The following is a 23886-nucleotide window of genomic DNA, read 5'->3' as shown; positions in this document are numbered from 1 at the left end:
GAAATATCTGACTGCAAGTCACCGCATCCCTAAGGACTGTTTGGCGAAATATTTGACTGCATGTCACTGCATATTAAACGACTGAAACAATATAACTACAGAAATCTCCACTGTGCTGAGCGAGAACGCTTCTCTACTGAACAGCGCAGCATCAATGACGTAAGCGTGCCCAGGCCCTTTAGTGTGAGTGCGGACCGTTGGGAGGAGGAACAAGCGTACTTTGGCCCGGTTCAAGGCAACTGTACAGTGTGAGTACAGCCTTAATTTATTCAATCCACCTATACCATGTCTTTAGACAGAAGGAAACTGGAGCACCTGAGGGATACTCACGCAAACACAGGGAGAACTTGCAAACTCCACACAGAAATGCCAAATTGTCCCGGAGGAAATCGAACCAGCTACCTTCTTGCTGTGAGGTGACAGCGCTAACCATTGAGCCACAAAGTAGCAGTACACAGATTATGCTTTGTTTTTTTTTAGGGGCCAGGTGGATGGCCATTAAAACTTGAGACTTAAATTGATTGTTTATGAATTTATTTGAAAAAAAATAAATAACAAAATAAGAAAGAACGGTTAACAGGTGATTACCAGTTAAGACACTTGACACATTGTATGAAAAACTCACTGTATTAATAAAAAACAACCTAAATAAATGTCACATAAACCGTTATATCCACAAGGGCTACTTCATTAAAATAATCATAAAAAAAAAAAAAAAAAACAAGAACAACCCTTGATGTCCCGTAAAAAAATAAAAAATAAACCCCAACACCCCTCCCCACCAAAAATTAACACCAGTACAACTTCTTACTATTGTGGAATTCCTTCACCCCAAAACAAAGAACAAACAGAGAGAAAAAAAAAAAACAGATATTTACTCAGCATAAACAAAAGAAGACTTGGCAGCATTTTGTTTTGGTTTCACTACAATATTAGAATAACGCACTTGTGGTTTTAAAGTTTTTATAATGGAAAAGACAGACACAATTATATACAAACTTTTATAAATACATCAAAATAGGTTAAAACCATTGTGAAAAAATAACAATAACGCAAAACAACAACAAAGAAAGAACAACTGTAAATAAATTTCAATAATTTGAAAAAGCAAAAAAACACTCACATTGTTCCAGTCCAAACATTAAAGCTCAAGTTTCACACAGTTTATTTAGTTCGTCCATTTGTTCCATTACTAGAAAGTAATTATGCTGTCCAAAATGCACAAAAATGTATAAATACTATATATACAGTAGTACCCATTGCATTAAATCTAACCATGCATTCACAACATTGCAAGTGAGAGCATCAAAGTGTCCAGAAGTAATTTATTTTAATGGCAAGTTCTAGCAAAAGCAGTGTGTTGCACATTGGACGGTGTGAGTGACAAAAGTTGAAATCAAGCCAACATCATAGTTCTGAGCTATGATGCAGTTCAGCAGCAGCCTTTGGGAATGTACTAGTCCACTGCTTGAAAGGATTCTAGAGAAATCAGTCAAATAAACTTTGGATCCAACATTAGTTCCAGTGGAAGCAAAAAAAAAAAAGGTGGAGGTTGATGATTGCTGTTGTGGGTTTCACAGTTTGTAATGTAACATGCTCACAAATTAGGCTAATAAATGTCTTCTATAGACAACATATTGGAAAATAGACTAGCACTTAAACATGAACACGAATCCTCACTACACAAACAGCTTTTGATTGATTTATTCAATTAGAAATCAAGTAAAAATGGTTAGTCATCAGAGTGCCAACTGCAATGTGGCTACAGCTAATGACGCTCTCGCCAGCAGTGCTGTGAAAGCACAGTATTGTTGGTGGGGTGGCCAGAGTAAATTTTGACTTTGTCACCGGCAATGGTGTGAAGGCATAGTAAAAATGAAGATTTATGCAATTTAAAGTATTTGCAGTACTGACTAAAGACATTGTATTTTTGCTACTCCATATCTTCACACAGCAGGAGTGACACTTATATCCAGTTCACACTACATGACCTTAACAATCTGCATATCCCTGTGCTGTTCATTGTTTTGTTGTTATGTTGTTGTGGTGTTCACAGTATGCAACATGATCCACAAGATGGGGTCACAAACTACACAATCGAACTACAAATCTGTCACCTATTAACGCTGTCTGATCCAAAACCACAGTGAAAAAATGTTCAAGGCAGAGCTGTGAAAAAGAGCAGAACACTATTGGATGCCTGTTTATGATGATGACCAACATAACTGACACGCAGTCAGATAACAGTAGCCAATTATAGCTCTGAAAGCATTGAAGGGCACGCATATTAGATGCATTATTCAGCTGATCTGTCATCAGATCAATCTGGTATATCTGCACGGCTAAGCTGTTTTAAATTTCTTTCATATCCTTTTGTGTTCGTGTACTTGCTGGGAGATATAAGTGAACCAATGCCAGCCAATCACTGATATTTCTGTTGAGTGCGAGAACACAATGGCCCGTCAATCCATGCCTTGCTCTCTTATTGGCTGTAGATCGTCATTACATCTGAAATAACATGGTGTCGAGTCGGCTGTCTGGTTTAGAATATTTGTCCTGCTAGATATTAGATTTTTGTATGCGACACGAGCGAGCCTCTTTGATGTGTTATTCAGTAGTTCACACATAAAAGCCTCAGTCACACTGCACTTTTCACCCCATTCATATGTAGCTGAATGCACCAGGCTGAAAACGAAAGCTTGTTTTGCTTGTTTCAAGCTTGGCGAACTCTGATATTCGAATTTGCATTGCATGAAACTAATATAAAATCAAAATGTGAAAGGTGTTTAGTATTCTCAAACTCTAGTGTGACTGTGGCGTAAAACTGCCGAACATCGGTAATGCTTTTCAGACCCCGATCTGTCAGCAAGCTTGTTAACTTGCAAATCCAGCTTAAAATCCTGCAGTATGAACTAGGCATTGCTAAAGCTATGGAATGTGCCTACATTTGTCAATCTTAGTCAACATCACTGAAATCGTTAACAGGTTCATCTTGGACATGATTAAGATGGTTCATTGCACGGTTGAAGGCAGTCCGAACAGCCTTGCGAATGGCTGAGGTACGACCCTCCATCATTTTAATTTTGTCGATGGTTTTGTCAACACCAAGAGGAACCATCTTAGATTTATGAAGCCACTGCCTGAAAAAAAAAAAAAAACAGCACACAATCATTTTGGATTACATCAAACCGTTTACTGAAAAGTAACTGAAAACACTTTCACAAGCTGTTTAGTACATATTTAACAAAAAATGTTTCCTTCATCTGCAGTTGCATGTAAAATGTAACAAGGATCTGCAGGTGAATGCTTCAGCTTGGAAATTAAAATGCTCCACTTGTTATGCTGTATTTTGAGAGGAAAACGTTCATTTTTGTTCTATATTAAAACATTCTGTGGATGACAAATTGTATTATTCGGGTGAAATTTGCATAGGTAAGTGTGAACAAATCTCTATTTGTGCAGACATACTAACCTAAAGGTATACAGTGCACATGTGATGTACAACAACTCTCTTTAAATACAAGGATAGACCTTTTTCTGATTTAATTGTCAACTATTAATCAACATTGTAAAACTGACTGATTAGAAAACAAAGAACACATTCCTTGTTTTTAAATAGAAACAGTTTAAAAATAATAATTTACTGAAATCTCACCAGGTGCGTTTGTTGTCAAAGAAGAGAACGAGGTAAAGTTTTTCTTCGGACTTGTACTGCATCTGTTCTCCAATCTGTAGCACATTCAATGGGGGCATTGGGATAGAGACTCCATTGTGCTGACACCCCACCCGTGGCATTTGAGGGTCTATGATCTTAAGTAAGATAATATGTTAGATAACAACATTTTATTAAAATAATAATATGATATGAAAAAATTAATTTATGTAGAAATACATTTGAAAAAAAATATGCAAATTCTTTTTACTTCAAACAAATCAAAATTTTATTTTCCCAAGGCAACCCTCAAAATTGTAAAATGTCTGTTGTTGTTTGTGATCATTAATGAAGTCATGCAAAAAAAAAAAAAAAAAAAAAAAAAAAAAAATATATATATATATATATATATATATATATATATATATATATATTTAATAGTCATTTAGTAGTTATTTTGTAGTAATAATATTTTTTTTGTAACAAATAACTTCAATGTGCTAATCTGGATATCTCCACATAGTACACAAGAGTAGCTTCTTTTTTTTTCTAATAAAAAAAAAAAAATTCTCAAATCATAGTGATCTGAGAACGCAACTATTCTTACTGACTAAACAGACTGACATGCTTAAATGAATGGTGCAATATTTGCAAACCTCATTTGTCTTAATTTTAAATGGCACACAATCTAATGCATACTCATCCAAATATTCTATGTGGTCACACTTTATTCTGATGGTCCGTTTGTTGAATTTAAGTTACATTGCATCTACATGCCAACTAATACTCGTTAGATTATAAGTAGACTGTTAGGTTGGGGTTAGGGTTGGTATTAGTGCAAGTTGACATGTACTTGAAAAGTTTCTTATAGTCAGTTAAATGTCTGTTTAGCAGCAGTATTAACAGATATTAAGCAGACAGTCTACTAATACTCAAATGGACCATCAAAATAAAGGCTCATAAATGAATGTTTTGGATAATACAAGAAAACATTAATCTACTCCTTTTACATAGCAAAGCATGAGAGGAAAAAGCTAGAGACATAAAATAGCTAGTTTCTACACTACTCACCAGGGCAGGGTATGAAGGGTATCCACTACATTTAGCCCAAACTACTTTAAGAGGTTCCAGCAAAACTGTGGCTGCATTAGAAGGCATCCATATACTGCTGCTGTTAACTTCTATAAAAGCAATAATATCATTAAACACATTATAACAGCACAGAAAACAATTAGGCAGCTTAACAGCATAATATGCAATTTACTAGAGGTTAAGACAAAATGTAATTGCCCATTAACAATAATACATATAAAAATAGTATTTTAAAGTAAAAAAAAAATGTGAAAACCTGAATGGCTTTTTTTATTTTTAAAATAAAGTGTAAATAAGGGTAAACAAAAACAGTAACATTGTGGATAGCCATATTTACACTTTCCTTTAAAATATGCAATTTAAAAGTCCACATTTGTCCACAAGTTTTTCATGATTTATTGTCTGAGAATAAATGACAATAGATGTCCCAAAAATTACAGTTTGTTTATTTACTCATATTGATTGCTTCCACAGATATCAGAAATAATTTTTATTTTAGCACTTGTGATTATTTGTATGTTTGTAACTTACAAATAAATACACTTTATGGCGCAAACAATAATTCCCGAACTGCTTTAAAACTTAGAATAAAAGATCTGAATAAAGAATGTTTAAAAAAAATAGAATGTTTAAAATCAAGATTGCAAAATGTAATATCTAACAACAGTGTATAAAACTAGCTTTTCAACAGTACCTTCCAGTATAAAAACTATTACATTAAAATTTAGTGTAGAGAATTGAAAATCTATTTCAAGTCTGGAACCAAATAGTTGTTATACAATTTAAGTTTTGATTCCTCTTATCGATTCCTCTGCATACACAATGAAATTTTCTCAATTGGAAATCTGCCAGGAAAAATGTATGAAGTCTCTTACCAGTTCCAATACTTGACAGTTTTTCTTTTGTCTCACTCTCTCATGCGATTTGTCCTAAATCAACTACTGTATGCTTAGTGGTTGGTTGACGAGGTGCAGAAATTACACTTATTACCTAGCTATACTTACATGCTATTTCAGACCAAATATTCAAAGTAGCATGGTAAAAAATAGACAGAATACTGTTATTTACTTATGTTTTGTTGTTAAACTAAAAAAATCTGCATTATGGATGCTGTGAAAGGTACCTTATGAAATTGAAAATAGTCACATCTATCATTTACCGGTAGATTTTAGTGGCTGAACAACACTTACATTGAGGAGGTGCGCAACAACTTTCTTTCCTGACTTCAACTTATATAGGCAGCTGATATTAACAGGTGGAGTTTAGTACAAATCGTCATTTAACAATAATTGTCCAGTCCTCCATTGGCTGCACCCCTGACATAAGTCCATTTTTTCTATAATACAATCTACAATAAAAGCATTAGACTTTCTGTGTTAACACCTTTCCTCAGACAGGAAGTTTATGCGGAGCTGAATTTAATTTTGGACCAGCATTTGTCTACTTCTGCAAAAATGCTAATTAGTTTGCACAGCATCCCACAAACAACAGTAGAAGGTCAGTTAATATATGACCCTTACATGACCAATACAAATAATTGTTTGATTAAAAGAAGTAGAGACAAAAATAATAAAAATGATTCCTATTTCCAAACAGCAGCGTGCGTGTGCAAACGGCGGATCTGCGTGAAAGGGGTGCGCAGATGTAGAAATCCACATTTGTTAAACGACAGTTTGGGCTAATTATCAGAATTATGGGAACTTTTTTGTCTTATGCCTAACCAAGAATATATAAACACATTTAAATATTGTCAACCCAACAAAAAATGTATTTGAAGACAATCACCTACTGCACCTATTATGCCTATTCATAAAGTGTGTTTAATTGATTTGAAACTCCACATGATCTGGAGTTTTTTTCTGGTAAGTAATAAAAATTACACCAGTTACATTATATAACTTACATCAAATTACGTCTTCTTTGTCCACGTGTGATTAGGTTGACAAAAATGCATTTAAATATCAGCGTAAAAAGGCCTAAATTACTTTTTTTTTGTAATTGGAATCGATAAACTGAATCAAATTGAAATTGTTAACATTCTAACGATACCCAACCCTATTCAAATCTGTCTTTGTAATTACCGTTAGCATAATTGTAAATACATCAACATTAAATTTTTCATTGACTGCAATTTGCACAGGTTTTCAGCCATGAAGTATTCATGCTAAAGACATCAGTTAAAAGGAAAACAGATGTGGACACCTACCAGCAGCTATTCTAGCAGCTTTAGCAAAGTTTCTACTCTCGATGCAAGCAATAATCTCACTTTTGTCCTCCACAGTGTTCCTTCGGATTAGGGCTGGCTTTCCCTTTCCACACTTCGTAAGATTAAGTGCAATACTGCTAAAAACAGTTATAGAGAAAGCATAATTTGAGGTGTGGTATGAAAGATGAGCTCACAAATAGACAATTTCTTTACATGAAAAGATGAACAGTGCAAGGATGAAGACATGTGCATTTTGACACCTCAAGCACTTGAAAATTCAGACAAGTTCTTGTGGTTGCAATTTGTGCTATTGTAGCTTAAACAGATGATGATTGCACTAGCAATATCATAGTCTTGATTTAGATTCCCAAAGGGGTAAATAAATTGTTAAAAATGATCTGAATGCAGAGATGCACAGATTTTTTTTTATTGGCTGTTCCCATTTGTACATTTTTTGTCAAACTATCAGCAGCAATTTTATATTCAAGAAAACCACTGCCCCTTATATAAAATATAAATATACACAGTAAACATAAATATATATTCCATGTTTTCAAGCACGTTGTGTTCTTAATCATGAACTTTCATTAAAAGTATGCAAGTAAGCAAGTAAAAAAGAATTCATAAATGAAAAGTAAGATAACTGAAAGAAAAAATCATATCTAATACAATTATTTTGTGTATTACAGCTACTGGTGTCCCTTCTATTAATAAGATCCAATTGTAAAAAAAAAAAAAAAAAAAAAAAACTGCTAGCCAAACTAGCAAGTTTAATAATAGTTTTGCTGTTGAAGTTTTTAGCCATTAAAGTTTCAGTTTCCTTGTACAATGTTACCAAATTCGCTTATACTTTCTAATAACCGCACATTATGAATCATTTATTAACAATTAACAATTATTTAAATCATAATTTTAATATTTTATAGCAGTTTATAACTACAGCTACAAATGCTGTATTTAATTTAGACAGAAATTTTCTGAGTAGTTCTCACAAAAAAGTATTGCATTGACATGTTTCGCAATACAAGTTTATTCCCTTTGTGTGTATGGGAACAAAACAAAAAGGAGGAAAAAAGCTAATTCTTTCTAATTAAGCAAATTCTTGGCACCCTTAATTTAATATTTGGTTGCACACCTTTTGGAAAATAAAACTGAAACAAGTCGCTTTCTATAGCCATTAATAAGCTTCTTAATCCTCTCACCTGGAATTTTGGACCATTTTTCTTTTGTAAACTGCTCTAGGTCTCTCATATTGGAAAGACGCCTTTTACTAAAACAGCAATTCAAAGATTCCTCCACAGGTGTTTAATGTGATATAGATCTGGACTCAATGATGGCCACTTCAGAACTCTCCAGCACTTTGTTGTCATCCATTTTTTGTGCTTTTTAAAGGGTCGTCAATGTTTTTGTCACTATCCTGCTTGAAGACCGAAGATCTCAAATGCAAACCCAGCTTTCTGAAACTAGGCCCTACACTGCAACCCAAAATCCTTTGTTAATCCTCAGATTTCATGATGCCGTGCACACAGTCAAGAAACCCAGTGCCAGAGGCAGCAAAACAACACCAAAACATACTTGAACTGCCACCATATTAGACTGTAGATACCGTGTTCTTTTCTTTGTAGGCCTCTTTCTGTTTTTATGTTTTTATTCTATCTTGGTCTCATCTGTCCACAAGACGTTTTGCCAGAAACATTTAGACTTACTCAAGTACATTTTGGCAAAATATAGTCTTGCTTTTTTACGTCTCTGTGTCAGCAGTGGGGTCCTCCTGGGTCTCCTGCTATAGGATTTTTATTTTCATTTAAAGTTCAACGGATAATTCGCGCTAACACTATTTTGCAGAGTCCTGCTCAGCTGTCAAGCGTCCTTATTTTAATTTATAACGATGAGCAATAGGACAATATAAGCAAAAAGCTGTTTTTAATTATGCATTTTGACACTCCTCTTATTAAGTAATGGTCAAACTATACAGTAATTTTATTTTTTTTTATAAGATTGCAAATATGCATTTTTCATTTGATACTAAGCCTTTAAATATAGCCACAGTCATATCACCCTGCAGCCCATGATAGGTTACTTACTGAAGCTGAGCAGGGCTGAGACTGGTTTGAACCTGAATGGGAGACCACATGGGGGAAAAAACTAGATTGCTGTTGGAAGTGGTATTAGTGAGGCCAGCAGGGGGTGCTCATCCTGTGATCTGTGTGCGTCCTGATGCCCTGGTTACAGTGAAAGAGATGCTATATACTGTCAGTGATCGCCATCTATTGGATGAGACATTAAATCGAGGTCCTGACTTTCAAGTCACAATATTTGAAACTGTAGTTATAAACTGCTTACTAATGTTAATGCTTCACAAATTTTTGAGATAACTTTTTGCTTATGCTTAATAAATGATTCATAGTGTGCAGGTATTATAAAGTGTTGAAAAAAAAATGTATTTAGTTCTTACTGTGTGGAAACTAATTCAATAATTCATTTTAAATGACAAAAAAAAAAAATTAGTCAATGTATTAAAAGACTGCATGAAATGATAATATAATGCTGTTGAAAATAATTGTAAATATTGTGATAGAATCACAGACTGTTTTTAAAAAGTACATTTGAAGTTCCCACCTGTTGCTGGAGGACATGCTGGATTCAGATGTGCACCTTTGACGAGGCTGGCTGCTAGAAGACAACTCTCTTTCTGAATTCAGGCCAAAACTATTTGACAGCTCTGACAGATACAAAGAAATGTGTGCATTAGAATGACAGAAAAATGTTGAACTTTAAAAGGCATGCACCCATTTCATCTTTGTTTTGACACTATTAGATACATGATCTACATAAGTTTATGACAGGTTATGATAAATGGTGAATCACACACTTTGAATGGTAAACTGTTAAGTTGTGACGTATGGAATACTATTTCCGGGTCCAAACCTCTACTCAATTGAATTGAGAAGATAGTTGTTTAGGACCACATCACACATTAAAATTAATCTATTATAATGTCGTGGTATGCAATATGCTGGTTGCAGTATGCTGGTTATTAGACAGTAGGCATATATATTAAAACTATGATCATGGTTTTTCAGTAGTATCAAAGCGCATTAAGTGTGTATATTAGTCACATTTGTTGAGCATCCTCATTTAATAGAATGCTTGGACCCAAAAACGTTGATGTGTGACATCATATTTATGATAATTTAACCAAGAAAGCCATGACATGACCATATTTGTGACTTAGCACTGGGTTGTTAGCACTGGGTTGTTGTGACTAGTAAGACTAGTCTATGCTATTTTTCTGCTAGTTTTACCCGTGTCCAGCCGTTTGATGGGCAATTCATCCTTGCAACTGTCTCCACTGGCACTCCGTGGCCTCTTCCTGGTGTGGAGCAATGTCTCCAGGCGTGGTATGACGACTGACAAGAATGTTTTTGTACCTATCTGCGAACTTCCCTTCAAAGTTTCATCATCTTTCAAAGTCCTAAGAGGGCTTGTGCTGCTTTTTGATTTGCGAAAAAGCACAGAAGTTCGTCGGTTAACTGGACTTGATGGCTCAGCCAGAGTTGATGTAGCTACTACGTTGATGTCACTGTCCTCTAAAAGCAGATGAGAGTCTCCATTGAGTGACTGGGAAATGCCATCCTTCTGGTGCGAGTGTTTGTCGGGATTGGGTTCAATGGGTTTCAGTGTAGGTGGCTCAGTATGACTTTCCGCATTAATGAGAGGCAGCACAGAAACAGATGGCTCAAGTTTTGGTGGGACCGATTTGTCACCTGCCATGAAACAAAGAGACATTATATACAATATAAACAGGTAAACAAGTGACAACATCAGCGGCATGATATTAGCAAAATCTGAGCCTAGATTTTCATCAGATGACTTATTTTCAATTGAATGGTAAACCAAGATAAAGGTAAGGTGATATATGTGCCTTTTATTTTTGCTTCAGCAAAATGTTAATGTTTTTGTCTGCTAACCATTTCCTTTGGGTCATTGTTTAGCTGAAATGTCCACTGGTTGCTCTGCAGACTGCCTGATGTTGTTATTGAGAATTTTGATGTATTGCTCCTTTTTCATAATGCCATTTACTGTGATTAGGTTAACTGGTCCACTGGATGAAACCCCCTATAAGCTATCATATTCTGCAATACACAGAAATTGCATTTTTTTTATGGCTATACAAACAACACTTTATGGCAACACTTCATGCTTCGTACTCTGCTCTTACTAGTACAATGTGTATATAAATATATTTATTTGGGGTGCAACTATACACTGCAGTCGGTTCGATACATACCTCGGTTTTGGAGACTTTGTTTGGTTACCTACCACACAGACCCCCTATTTTTTTTACAATTGTTTTTGTGATTTGTGGGAACATAATTACAAATTATGTGGTGGTAATTCCTGAAAATTTGTGGAAGAAATTTTTCTTTTACTTTTTTAAATTGGACATCTCATTTACCATACTAGGCAATTTTATTAGATGTGCAGTCTTTATACATACCATACACATGCCATAAAAACAAAGCTTCGTTTTTATGGTCATTTTTCAAGATCTAAAACATCATGTGCATGCTAGTGTGTGTAACAACTAAATATCTAACCTAGTGCAGATTGTTGCTGAGTCATTTCACTGCCAAGCCCTAGAATATTAGGTAAGGATTAAGTCAAAGGAAGGTTGTCTTTTTTTGTATTTTTACCCGCAACCTTACTTTCTCTTTTTCAGATTTCACTTCCCGGGTGAGAATGTCACTGTTTGTGACTATTCCTAACAGAATCCTAACTATATGAACCATCCAATGCAAAACCATCACTTCACCTACATGTGATGTCATGTATCTCACTGAGGACATTTCTTAGGGCTTCCCCCACTGTAATATAAAGAAAACATAGACTGATACAAAAACTTGAATTACATCAACAGGGTTGATAATTAAATATGAAATCTGCTCACACGCCACACCGTTTATTTTTCATTGTGAAAAGTAATAAATAACTTTAGCCAGTATGAACAAGATATGCATAAGGAAAGAATTGTTACCGCTCTAATGTTATTAAAAAGTAACCTATTTAATATCTAATGTTATTGTAATTAACATTGTTTTTCCGGGAAAATTACTTGACCCAGCCGCAAAGTATTATAAAAGTCTCAAATGCAATTGTAAATAAATCTTGTTAAATTTGATCTTTAAATGAAAGCTAGTAATGTTCTTTATGAATTTTTTTTTTTTGGATTATTGTATACCCTATAATTATATAGTTTGAATTGAACTGGGAAGTTTACATCAAACATTTAGATTTTCCAACACACCTTTTTGATGGATATGGCCAACTTCTTCCTCTGCAGCATTCTTCAGTTTAACAGCAGTAAGAGCCTTCCTCAAACTCAGCTCCAACCTCACGTCACTGATGTTTTTCTTGAGCAGTTTCAGTCGTCTGCTGCGTGACGGGCTGGATTTCATTGCTGTAGTCATATCCAACTTTTCCAGTAGCTCCCTCAGCTGCTCTTCAAAAGACATGTGTTCTCGGTTTGCTGGAACCAATAAGCGGTCAACTGAAAAACAAAGTACAAGTGTTAATTTATTTTTTATTAATAATTTACTACATTGTAGTCATGGGAACTGCAAAGAAGTCTGATTCCACTTGCCTGTTCTTACTCTATTTTAATGATTGTACGAAATACCTCAAAATAAGGCAAACAAACAATATACAAGTACAGTTTTTGTGTGTTTACCATCTTCCCAAGAAAAAGGAACAGAAGGCTCAATCTTGGGTGGTTCCAGTAGATGCAAGCCAGTTTCCAAATCCAAGCCGATTCTCTGAACATCCCGACGAGTTTTCCTGAGGATAGCTCCACCCTGGTCTCTCAGTTTGACAGCTGCTCTATAGAAGAATGTATCCTTCCCATTGTACTTCATGCAATTATCAGTAATTAGATTGAAGTCGGCTTCAAATTCATCCAGATACTTATAGCCTTGTGCTTCAATGCGTTTGCTCATGGTAGAAAAATCCATTGGATGCAACACATGGTCCATATAGTCAGGAACCTGTTAGGAATAGACACAAATGGTGACATTCTCATCAGTAAAGTCTCTTGACATAATATAATCCCATTTTTGTGTGGTTTAAAGCTACAAATCAGTAATGGTATCGGTAATCATTAATGGTTATGAAAATTTGAAGATCAATAAAGGGAAATTAATTTCTTGTCAACTTAGTACCTTATTAATCCGGGATCACCACAGCGGAATGAACCACCAACTTATCCAGCACATTTTTACGCAGCAGATACCCTTCCAGCCGCAACCCATCTCTGGGAAACATTCACACACACACTAATACACTTCGGACAATTTAGCCTACCTTATTCACCTGTACCAATTCACCTGTACCACATGTCTTTGGACTGTGGGGGAAACTGGAGCACCTGGAGAAAACCCACGCGAACACAGGGAGAACATGCAAACTCCACACAGAATTGCCAACAGAGCAGAGGTTCGAATCAGAGACCCAGCGACCTTCTGCATCGCCAATAAAGGGAAATGTTCGCTCAAATTCACTTCCTAAAATCTGGCTTTTTAACGGGTGGTTCAAAACGAAATTATATTTTAAACTTTAGTTTTTGTGAAATGTGGGAAGATAAACAACATCTTTAAATGTAAGACTCTTAAAGTACAATGCAAAGTGAAACATTAGCTTTTACAGAGTTAGCTTAGCAAAGCCTACAGAACGGAGTTTGGGGACTACAAAAAATACTTCTGGGGTAATGATCAAGTCAAGTCGGTAGCAGAGAAAGGCAAAATGCTTTCCAATCACTGCTATTTTCACACTGCTATTTTTCACAGAGTTTTGTTTCTTTATTAGGCTGTGTTGGACACAACAAGAGAAGTGGTCACAATTTATTTGTATTTATATTCCAGAGAATTGTAAAAAATAAAGGTATCTAGCATTTGACAATGGTGAGCCACAACCTGTAAGAATTTTTTATTTGTTAAAATTAGTATCTTGCATGCATATAGTTTCTAGCGTTAACTGTACGCTGTAGTAAAGACATAAGGATGTAAACAAATATGCAAACAATGCAAAATGCTGTTTGGCACCGTTAACAATTTAGCAACAAAGAAATTCATATTTTTCCATCAAACCCCCATAAAACCACCTTAATGCTCTAAAAGATTATTTCTTTAATCTATGTAGTTTCTATTTTTATACTTTGACATTCTGAACTAAATTTATTATTTGATATCACATTTACCCTGCATATGTATACATGTATGCATAGTTTCTACATGCAACTTTTATTTTATTTTACACACACACACACATACACACACATATATACATATATATATATATATATATATATATAGACACACACACACACACACACATATATATATATATATATATATATATATATATATATATATATATATATATATATATATATATATATATATATATATATATAAATATACACACACACACACACATATATATATATATATATATTAATGGACATAGACACTGTATGCATACTGAAAAGTCTTTTGACTTATGTTAAAATTAAGGAAACTTGTAGAACAACCTCTTTAATGTTGACAGGTTCTGCAAAAATGTGTGCCTGGTCCTTCTCTTGTAACTGATCCAGGACAGCCCTCAAAATGACTGTGAAAGGAGTGAGTTGGAACTCCATTAATGTCTGCTGAAGCAATACCTGCAACAGAATCACACACGTCATTCTTTAAGATCACACACATTCAAACAATAAAGATTATGCTCATCTTGACTTTAACATAGTATGATGTTCTCATACCTCCTCTCTCTTGAGTTTCTCTCTTTTCCTGATCAGCTCCAGCAGTATTCGTGCACGCTCAAGATCATGCCTTAACTGATGCCACTCCTTCAACTGTTCTTTCAGTGCTTGAGTCTCCTCCTCTGTCTGTTTCTGTTTTTACAATATATAGACATTCAGGTAAGACATTTACATGACAATATTAAGTTGCTTAAAGACACTGCAGACCAAGATACTTACGCGCTGACTGTTTTTGGGGGGATGTAGTCTAGTTTGGAGGCGTCTGTTCAGTGGCACTCCATTTCTAGATTGTCGTTTAAGGGTCCAGTAACTCAAGACAAGTTCACCAAATGCTGTCTTCTTTTGCAAAGAAACTTGGTTGAGAATGGGGGACAATCTGTAGAACAATGACAGTGTGTAATCTGTGCATCTTAGCATGTGTAATTCAGACATCTCACCAATTTTTGCAAAAGTCTACATTGTCAAACATACCTTTCCGATGAAAAGCTGGGTACAGACAAGGGAGGAATTGTGGTTACAATAGCCTCTTCATTTTTTTTAAGTCTCTTCTGCTTGTTAAATCCTATTCTGCTGCTCTTTCTATCTACCAACTGGCAAAGCCCATAATTTGTCTCATTGTCTTTATATATTGCAAGAGGTCTTTTAACTGAGCCGTTTGGAGTGTGGGCCCCACAATAGGCTGTCTTCTTCACTGAGAATGTGGGTATACCCGAGTCAGTCAAAACCTTAATAGGCTCCATCTTCATAAAAAGACCAGACTTCTGTGCACAGCTGACATGGAATGCAGTGTAGCAGTTAGCTTTGTGGCATTGGATACAAGCTCCAACACCTTTTTCTTTACAGAGGTAGCAAGTAAGTTTCCATCGAGCAGGGGGAATGTTTGAGACACCATCAATAGGCTCTATAAAAACCGTGTTGGAGAACCCAACCTCGGGTACCCATAAAGCACATACCACATGACCCCATCTGTCGTCTTCAGTTTGTTTTACTGCTCCTCCCTTGTTAGGGCAGAGGATGCAATTTGCAGGTTGTGTTGGGGAATGTAGACAATGTCTGCAAAGCCACTGACCCTCTGGAATATATGGAACACCGTAACAATCCTGATGAACAGCTAGGTTGCACATGTCACAGAAGAGGATGACATTGCTGTCCATGCAGTCTCCATCCATGCATATGCAGCAAACAGCATCTTCATCATCTATGGACTGTAGGGTATGTTGGCCTTGACTCTCTAAGAATGACTCTTTTTCAAAACGGTCAAGAAGAAACTCAAAGTCATCGAAAGAAACCAGATTGAGACCTTCATCCTTCCTTTTCTCATTGACCAGGTCAAGCCAGGCAAAGTCCTCTTCATCCATATCATATTCCACCTCCTGGTCCAGCTCTTCTACAGTTTTCTGCTCATATTTGTAGTATGTAGAAGGTCTGCTTGGAATTACTGGAAGATTGTAATCCACAGTGTGAAATTTGGGCTCAGGAAGGATGCTGCCTTGAATACTACTGTCAGATGTGTTCTTTTTCTGATTGTTGTTTTTGATTTGTGCAGAATATTCTGAAATCTGCAGGTGTTTTTCAGCATTCTCCTTACTGCTAATGCACTTTATAATTTCCTGTGCCAAAGGATCCTCATCCGTGATAATCTCAAGCTTGTCAAAGATGCTGATACGGTGGAGCTGACCATCAACTTCTAGATCCACCATCCTTTGGGCCTGGGCGTAAGTCAGTGGTTCACGGTGGGGGGTGAATATGTTGAGAGGCTGTGACTTTCTTTTCATTGGAGGTCCTTACAGAGCTCAAAAAGAAAACACAATTGCTGTTAGTTCTAAGTCAATAGTGCAGTTGAATAAGGCTCATTTTGCAATTGTCAATCCATGCATATTTTTTCATGAATACATCTAAATACTGAGAAGGACAATAACAAGATATTTGGCTAGAGGAGCTGAGCCTGGCTACTCTCAATGTTTTTTTTTCCCTTCACTTCTGTCAGTTGGTGAAGGAGTTGCTTATTAGTGTTTTGGCATTCAGCAGCGTCCTTTGCATTACACTGAACTGAACTAAAACTATACTTCAACTGTGACAAATGAACTGAAGCCGTTTTAATTTACCAGAAGGGCCTCTATGTTAAGCTGCTTTGACACAATCTACTTTGTAAAAAGTGCTATATTTAATTCAATTCGTGTTTATTTAAATAGCGCTTTTCACAATGTACATTGAGTCAAAGCAGCTAAACATAGTTCTAGTGAAGTACAAATTTCAGAGTTGAAGTTCAGTTTAGTTTAGTTCAGTGTGGTTTAAATACTTTAATACTAGTTAAAACACTGGTTTAAATTTAAATAATATGTAATCAAAGAAGAATTGAATTGAGGAGAAAATTTTGCATTCTTACTATTGTATTAGACAGCAATTTCATGATATTTTAATGCCTATGGCAAGTACGTCTAATGCTTTTTCTATATAATAGCAATCCATAAGCCAAGCCAATGTCATAATTGAGATGTTATGACATTACAAAATAACACTGGTTACCATGGCAGCGTATCAGCATTTTAAGGTATTTTATCGAAGTATCTTCGCTAATCAGAAGCATAAACAGAAGAATGCTAAGGACATACATGCTAAGAACATATAATTCAATACATTTGTAGATTATGCATGCACACATTTACAGGGGATCATGTTGGATACTGATCGGCAGACTCACATGCCATAAACACAAGCAGTCCATTGTCGTTGTTTTATATTCACATGCAATAAACAAGCGATTCCTTACAAATAGCTAAAAGTGAGTAATGTATTGATCATATTACCTCTGATCTGTTGTGTAAAGAAAGAAGCAGCTTTCTACAGCGATTGCTAGATGGCCTGCCGTAATTCCGCACACAATGTTCTCATCCGAGGGCCAATAATTTAGTTTTGCATGAATAAATCTGTAATGCTGCAAACGCTTATCAGCAGCGATCGCCAGGACTGTAACACTTTACTGATAAACACCAGAAAAACGCACAGTTTGATTGCTATTCAACACCAGTGTCGTTTTCTGTCTGATGTGATTCTCGCCTGCAACCAACAACAATGCGGATGCTCACTACGACTCGACGTCCCACACGCACCGCCCAACGTCATGACGTACAGGATCAGTGGCATAATAAGCGATCCCATTTCAGAACAGAAGCAGTATTTGTTTGAAGTAGCCTTCAAATTTGATAGAATTGAGATTGCTTGAGCCAACGTTCGTCGCGCCACGATGACGCAAATGCTCTTCGTGTGTGTTCTTCGAAGCATGCAGTCTCTGAAATGAGACACAGCTAAAGTCGCGCAGACAACGCAGAAATACTTGATTATTAAAATTATAATTGAAGTAAACTATATTTTATAGATTTTTTTTTGTTTCCAGACAACTTAAACAACATTTTCTTTCCTAATCTCATGTTTTATACATGTTCGATTATTTGAAATTTGCTAAATTAGATGTCCTTTAAAGACACCCCCTTAACAGCAGTAAATTTCGTGTTTTAAACCGACCTAAACGAACTGCCCCTGAGAAAGGCCCTTGGGTCAAGAAACCCCGTATGATTCTTTTAGTGAACAAGCTACTTAGATATGTTTTAATTTTAAAATAAGTAGTTTGTATTTTATGCGTGTATATTTTCCACAGTCCTACACGATAATGTCATATTATTAACTATGGAACAGAATGTTGTTTTTATTTATTAACCCCACCCACCGTATCGAAAGCCTCTATGACGCCATAGAATACTGTTTCTTCCGTCTGACGCCGTGTGGCGCTACTACAGCGCACTGTTTACGGCACAGAAGACAAAGCAACCAACTCAATTACAACACTGGATCAACCATACGCTTTATTTAACCATTTCACAACCGAAAGTCGCATAAGTAAACCTCAGGATATAAAGGTAAGCGATGCATAATGTTTTAACCGAGTGTTTCAAATTGTCCTAAACACACGCATGCCCGATTTTTGGTTTAGATCCAGTGACCCGGCTAGTTCGACGAGCTTCTCTGTTTTGTGCTATCAGGATCCGGTTCTGCCTCATCTGGCTATGTCCTTTGTGGCCTAACGTTACCACCCCATTGAGTTGTCACTAAGTCAAATCCTCACGTTTTGTCTTTAAATGTTTCCATATATGCATTTTAACTATGTAGCAAATGTTTTGCATATTAACGTTAAGTATTAAACAAACAGAATCAAGTAACTCCAGCTATTTACAACCATATGGCAGGAGAGAACCGTGAAGTGTTTTCCTGTTGTTTTTGTCTGCGAGCTAACGTGTTAGCCGCTAGCATTGGTAGCTTGAGCTAGCGCCTACATCTCGTGGGGTCGCGAGAGCGTGTTTAGGATCTCGAGCCGACGAGGAACTTCCTCAGTAGAAATATATGAATTGTATGTACTATTACTATAAAACTACATGCATATATAATGGCACAGTCTTATTTTTTCTGACGGATGACCACTTTAATTTGTATTATTATGATATGCCTCAACGTACGTTATGTCTTGACAACTGTCAGAAAACGTAATCGTTTTTAGCATTTTTTTTTAATTATTACATTTGGTCTTTACATATTATGTGTCAAATTAAACTTTTTTAAAATCTTTTGCCACGATTTTACACGTGTCTGTCAATCAAACAAAATTATTAAATATTCACACTTGGAGCACAACATGCATGTACAGAAAAACACAAATAAAAATAATTAAAATATTATATTTAAACAGAATGTGTCTTTTCAATAAAACCGAATAAAAAATAAATAAAATTCAGAATTAGGCAGTGATGTGAAGAACAAATGTATGCAAAATGCCTTATGCAGGAAACATGTAGTGCAGGCATTTCAAAATGTGAATCAAAAATAGTTCAATTGACAACACTCGGTTATCAATAAAACTAAATAAATCATTAAAATTATGTAAAGACAGTTTCCTTTTTTAACTGCAGATAATGGTAAACTGGGACTGCAGTCTTATTAGCTAAAGTGCGGTCTCCTTTGGGAATAGTGTGTATCCAGGCTCAAGTGTGTGTATTATTTCTAAAACCTTTGCTCTCCAGTCTTCACTGGCTTCGTGTTAAGTACAACAATTTTTGCTATTTTTTTCCATGATTTCTCTTTTCTACTTTATGAACACACTTGGTCCCAATCTAGCTTCCTTTAAGGTAGTTTTGCTGCTGCAAAAGGTGCTGTATGTAAGTTTTTGACTCCTCCAAATGATAAAACAGAATGTTTGCAGATATTTTAAAAACATGCTAAGTGAACACACAACAAACTAAAAATGCTAAATATCAGTTTTTCTTTTTTGAAAATGTGTTATGTGCACAGATGTCTGTTTAAGGCTTCTATAACCTGCCCACTGCCAGTTTACCCAGTTTTATTCCAAATGAGGTGCTTTTAATTGACAAATAATATAATAATACAAACCTAAACAATAGCTAAGCAGGTTAAATTCATTGTAACATTGCAGGGTTTAACGCCGAGGATTTTTTCTACTGGTCCGATTTTTACTTGCCCTGCCAAAATTTTCACTGGCCCCACCAAAAAAGTTAATAGCTATTTCTTAGCCACATATTTTAAATAATGTGTCAAAAGCCAAACATAATTGTATACATACACTTATTATTCAGCTTAATTTTTTTTAAATGCAACTGAACAAAAAAAAAAAAATAAAATTGTTATGCAACTAAATTTGATTATACTAAATTGATTGACTAAACTTGTATATAGACGAAAATGTGCACTTTTTTAAAATTTTGACACGCACAGACATCGTCACCAAATATAAACCAGAGAGGTAAGACTTTCTCATATATAGCCTCATTTCAGTTGTCAAGTTTTGTAAAATTTTATCTATTGAATTAATCTATATTTTTAAAAAAATGTCTAGAATTATGCATTAAAGGCTTAAATTATAGAGAGAAATTACAGATGAACCAAGACTGCAGTCTGATCATAAAGCAGATCTATGTTCTTTCGAGGTGTCAGTGCAGAAATGAACAAAACAATAGGCCCAATACAAACTATTGTAATATTAAATTATGGAAAAGTTATCAGATGGTAATGTTGGTTAAGTTTCTAAATGAATAAACAGCTCCCTGTAATATTTCAGCATGCTTTCAATTTCATATATTCGACATCAAAAACGCACATTTACTGGTAGGAATGACATTTCGCCCTACTCAGAATTCTCTCTTCTTAGAGCCATGTATTTGGCTATTACACAATCATAATACACTGTGATATAGTCTAATTCATTAGTTTGTTGGATCGTTTTGTTTTTCACTACAATTTATCCGCTCAAGAGCTTGTTTTTATCGAGCCAAGACAACCTCATTCAGCCGTTGACAGACCAATTCACTTGCAGGATTGCGGGATTCACATATGCCAAACAAAACGCGCTAACTGGGCAAACGAGACAGGTTCCAAAACAATCGTCTAGCTGTGTACACCCCAAGACAGTGAAAACGCGACTGGCCTTGGATCGCCCTGGTTCACTCGCTTTAGGCGCGATAGTGGAAACGCGGCTAATGATTTTATCTACTGTCTTAACGTCTCGCACACTGGCCCCAGGCCATCAGGCAGTCCTTATTGACGATCCCTGCATTGTGTCCCAATAGTAGATGATGTGACACGGCAGTGACATAAATCGAGATCTATTATAAAAAACACAATATAGTGCTTTGTGCGACAATCCAAAGAAATGGTCAGATTTAGAATCGAATTAATACATTAAACTCCCTTCACATTATTTAAAGTACATGCTAAGGGACTGATATTTGTTGAAGTCATTCTAGCATTAATTTTCAAACTAAACTACAGTTGAAGTCAGAATTCATAGCCCCCCCTGTTTATTTTTCCCCCCAATTTCTGTTTAATGGAGAGCAGATTTTTTTCAACACATTTCTAACACAACATAATAGTTTTAATAACTCATCTCTAATAACTGATTTATTATATTGTTATCAAGGTGACAGTAAATAATATTTGACTAGATATTTTTCAAGACACTTCTTTACTGCTTAATGTGACATTTAAAGGCTTAACTAGGTTAACTAGGCAGGTTAGGGTAATTAGGCAAGTTATTGTATAACAATGGTTTGTTCTGTAGACTATAGAAAAAGAAAATGCTTAAAGGGGCTAATTTATTTTTATTTTATTTTACTTTTATTCTAGCCGAAATAAAGCAAATAAGACTTTCTCCAGAAGAAAAAATATTATCAGACATACTGTGAAAATGTCCCTGCTCTGTTAAAAAAGAGAAAAAAGTGGGGCTAATAATTCTGACTTCAACTGTATATGCTTATTTACAAGATCTGAGATAAACTATATGCTGCAGTTTTCATTATGGCAATACATGTCTTGTAAAATGGTATTCAAAATCACATTGGTTGCATTAACATTGAATAAGTTAGTTAATAAGTTACATAATTAGTACTTGAGATGATCAATATCTTAGTTTGTCATAGTCACTATTATCATTTTATATGTTGTTGTTCAGCCATGAGAAATAGGCTTAGAAACCATTTCTAAAATAGAACTTTCAGGTTATGCTTATTACAAAAACTTCTTTTAAAATGGAAAAAATATATTAGTTATCATGTAGTCATGTGTAGTTGTTTACCATGTAGCCTCGAAAGTCAGGCACACTTGCTCCTGTTGGTATTGTCAATCTGGCTATCTGTTTGTGTGGATTCATTGGAGTTGGGGCCAAAAAAGGTGTTTTGATTTTTGGACTGCTATACTTGGTTTAGTAACTGGGATCCTAAACATTAGGACATTAGGGTTGTAAAGGTAAGAGCTTTTTACAGTATGATAATAGTCTCAGAAATGGCATATAATAAATAAATATACCAATAACAAAGACAAAAAAAAAAAAAAACATGTATTTGAATGAAGTCATTCTGGATCATTACTTGGACAATTTCAGTAAAACAGTAATAAAATCTTTCTTTAAAAATTGATTCAATAAAAGTATTTCTACCATTTATTATTAAAAAACAACAACAACAACAAATTATAACTGTTAAGCAGGGCAGGATAAATATTATTTAGATGACACAGCGTGGATTTTTTATTTATTTATTTTTTATATTAAAGGTTTTAACAAGAGCCATATAAATTGTTTTGTAAAAACTGAACAATCTTTTTTACATGGATTCTGTTTAATCGTTTATTAACCTGTATATTCCGTTGTGGATGTTTTCATCCACTCTGGTGTAATTTTGAGGCTTAATTTGTCTACAACCTTTTTTGTATTTCAGCAAGTGGAATTATATTTGTTGATGATTTTTATTTTAACAAATAGTTTGGGAAATGCTTTGATATTTTTCAAAGCATCAACAATACATTCTAGCAATGTATCTAAATTTTTATTATGTTAATGGCTGTTTTTGCCCCATTTGACATTTTATAATTGCAAAGCCACAACAACGAATAATCAGGTTTTCCTGTTGGGAAGAGGTCAAATTTGTGTGTGCATGCTTTAGGGTTGTCACAATACCACAAATTCATGTCATTATACTATACCAGCTGAAGTATTACAATACCAAGAAGTTTACTATAGTATCGCGATATTAATTAATAACTCAAATCTACTAAATTAAGCAAATTGTCAGAAATATATATATATATATATATATATATATATATATATATATATATATATATATATATATATATATATATATATATATATATATATATATATATATATATATATATAAAGTTAGAATTATAATGATTATATATTTTAATTATTATATATATAATATTTGGTTTTGATTCATAATACCCTTATTATTTAAAAAGTATTTTTGCACAGACTTATTTTTATATACTGTGACTCTTTTGTTATTGCCATAATAATACTAAAAATTAAATAAATAAATGATCTGTGATGACTATGAAATGTTTGACTTCATAAGTCTGTTTTCAACTCCTCTACTGCCTATGCTCGGTGAACACATCTAAAAATATAAAGTATTTGCACGAGAAAAGAGAGAAACCAGTGTGAATGTGATTTATACTTTTCATTCAGCAAGAGAAATGATCTGACGTGTGATCTGTGAGACATAACCTTAATCGTGAGAGCTTGTATTGGGCCCACTGGTG

General features: G+C 34.9%; 2 protein-coding genes and 1 long non-coding RNA gene across 7 annotated transcripts in view; 1 reads left to right on the top strand and 2 right to left on the bottom strand.

Moving 5' to 3' along the window:
- Nucleotides 1-517: 517 nt before the first annotated feature.
- Nucleotides 518-17834, bottom strand: brd1a (bromodomain containing 1a). 5 transcript variants are annotated; one of them, XM_087248304.2, is made up of 13 exons: nt 17571-17834; nt 15235-16555; nt 14983-15139; nt 14764-14895; nt 14536-14664; nt 12682-12994; nt 12259-12501; nt 10256-10717; nt 9570-9672; nt 6951-7087; nt 4724-4833; nt 3656-3810; nt 518-3140 (listed from the first exon to the last, which is right to left on the bottom strand). In XM_087248304.2, exons 2-13 carry the CDS (start codon nt 16536-16538, stop codon nt 2957-2959), a joined length of 3429 nt encoding a protein of 1142 aa, XP_087104430.2. In that variant the 5' UTR covers nt 16539-16555; nt 17571-17834; the 3' UTR covers nt 518-2956. The 5 variants fall into 5 exon arrangements, 4 of the variants coding, with proteins under 4 accessions (XP_087104430.2, XP_087104432.2, XP_087104431.2 ...); XM_087248306.2 differs by having other exon boundaries at nt 6951-7084; XM_087248305.2 differs by having other exon boundaries at nt 15235-16546.
- A 724-nt stretch (nt 17835-18558) lies between these two features.
- zbed4 (zinc finger, BED-type containing 4) overlaps nt 18559-23886 on the top strand; it is a 17284-nt gene continuing 11956 nt past the window's right edge. The window contains exon 1 of the mRNA XM_087245501.2: nt 18559-18677. The gene's annotated coding sequence lies outside the window, so the exon portion shown is untranslated. The remainder of the gene's footprint in view (nt 18678-23886) is intronic.
- LOC147844744 (uncharacterized) lies at nt 20361-22654 on the bottom strand. Its single transcript, XR_015483254.2, has 2 exons — nt 22067-22654; nt 20361-21583 (listed from the first exon to the last, which is right to left on the bottom strand). It is a non-coding gene; the product is annotated as an uncharacterized LOC147844744 (long non-coding RNA).

This window comes from Danio rerio, chromosome 4 (assembly GCF_052040795.2).
Source record: "Danio rerio strain M-AB ecotype USA chromosome 4, GRCz13ab, whole genome shotgun sequence".
NCBI lineage: Eukaryota > Metazoa > Chordata > Actinopteri > Cypriniformes > Danionidae > Danio > Danio rerio.
This window is presented reverse-complemented; position numbering and strand designations above follow the sequence as displayed.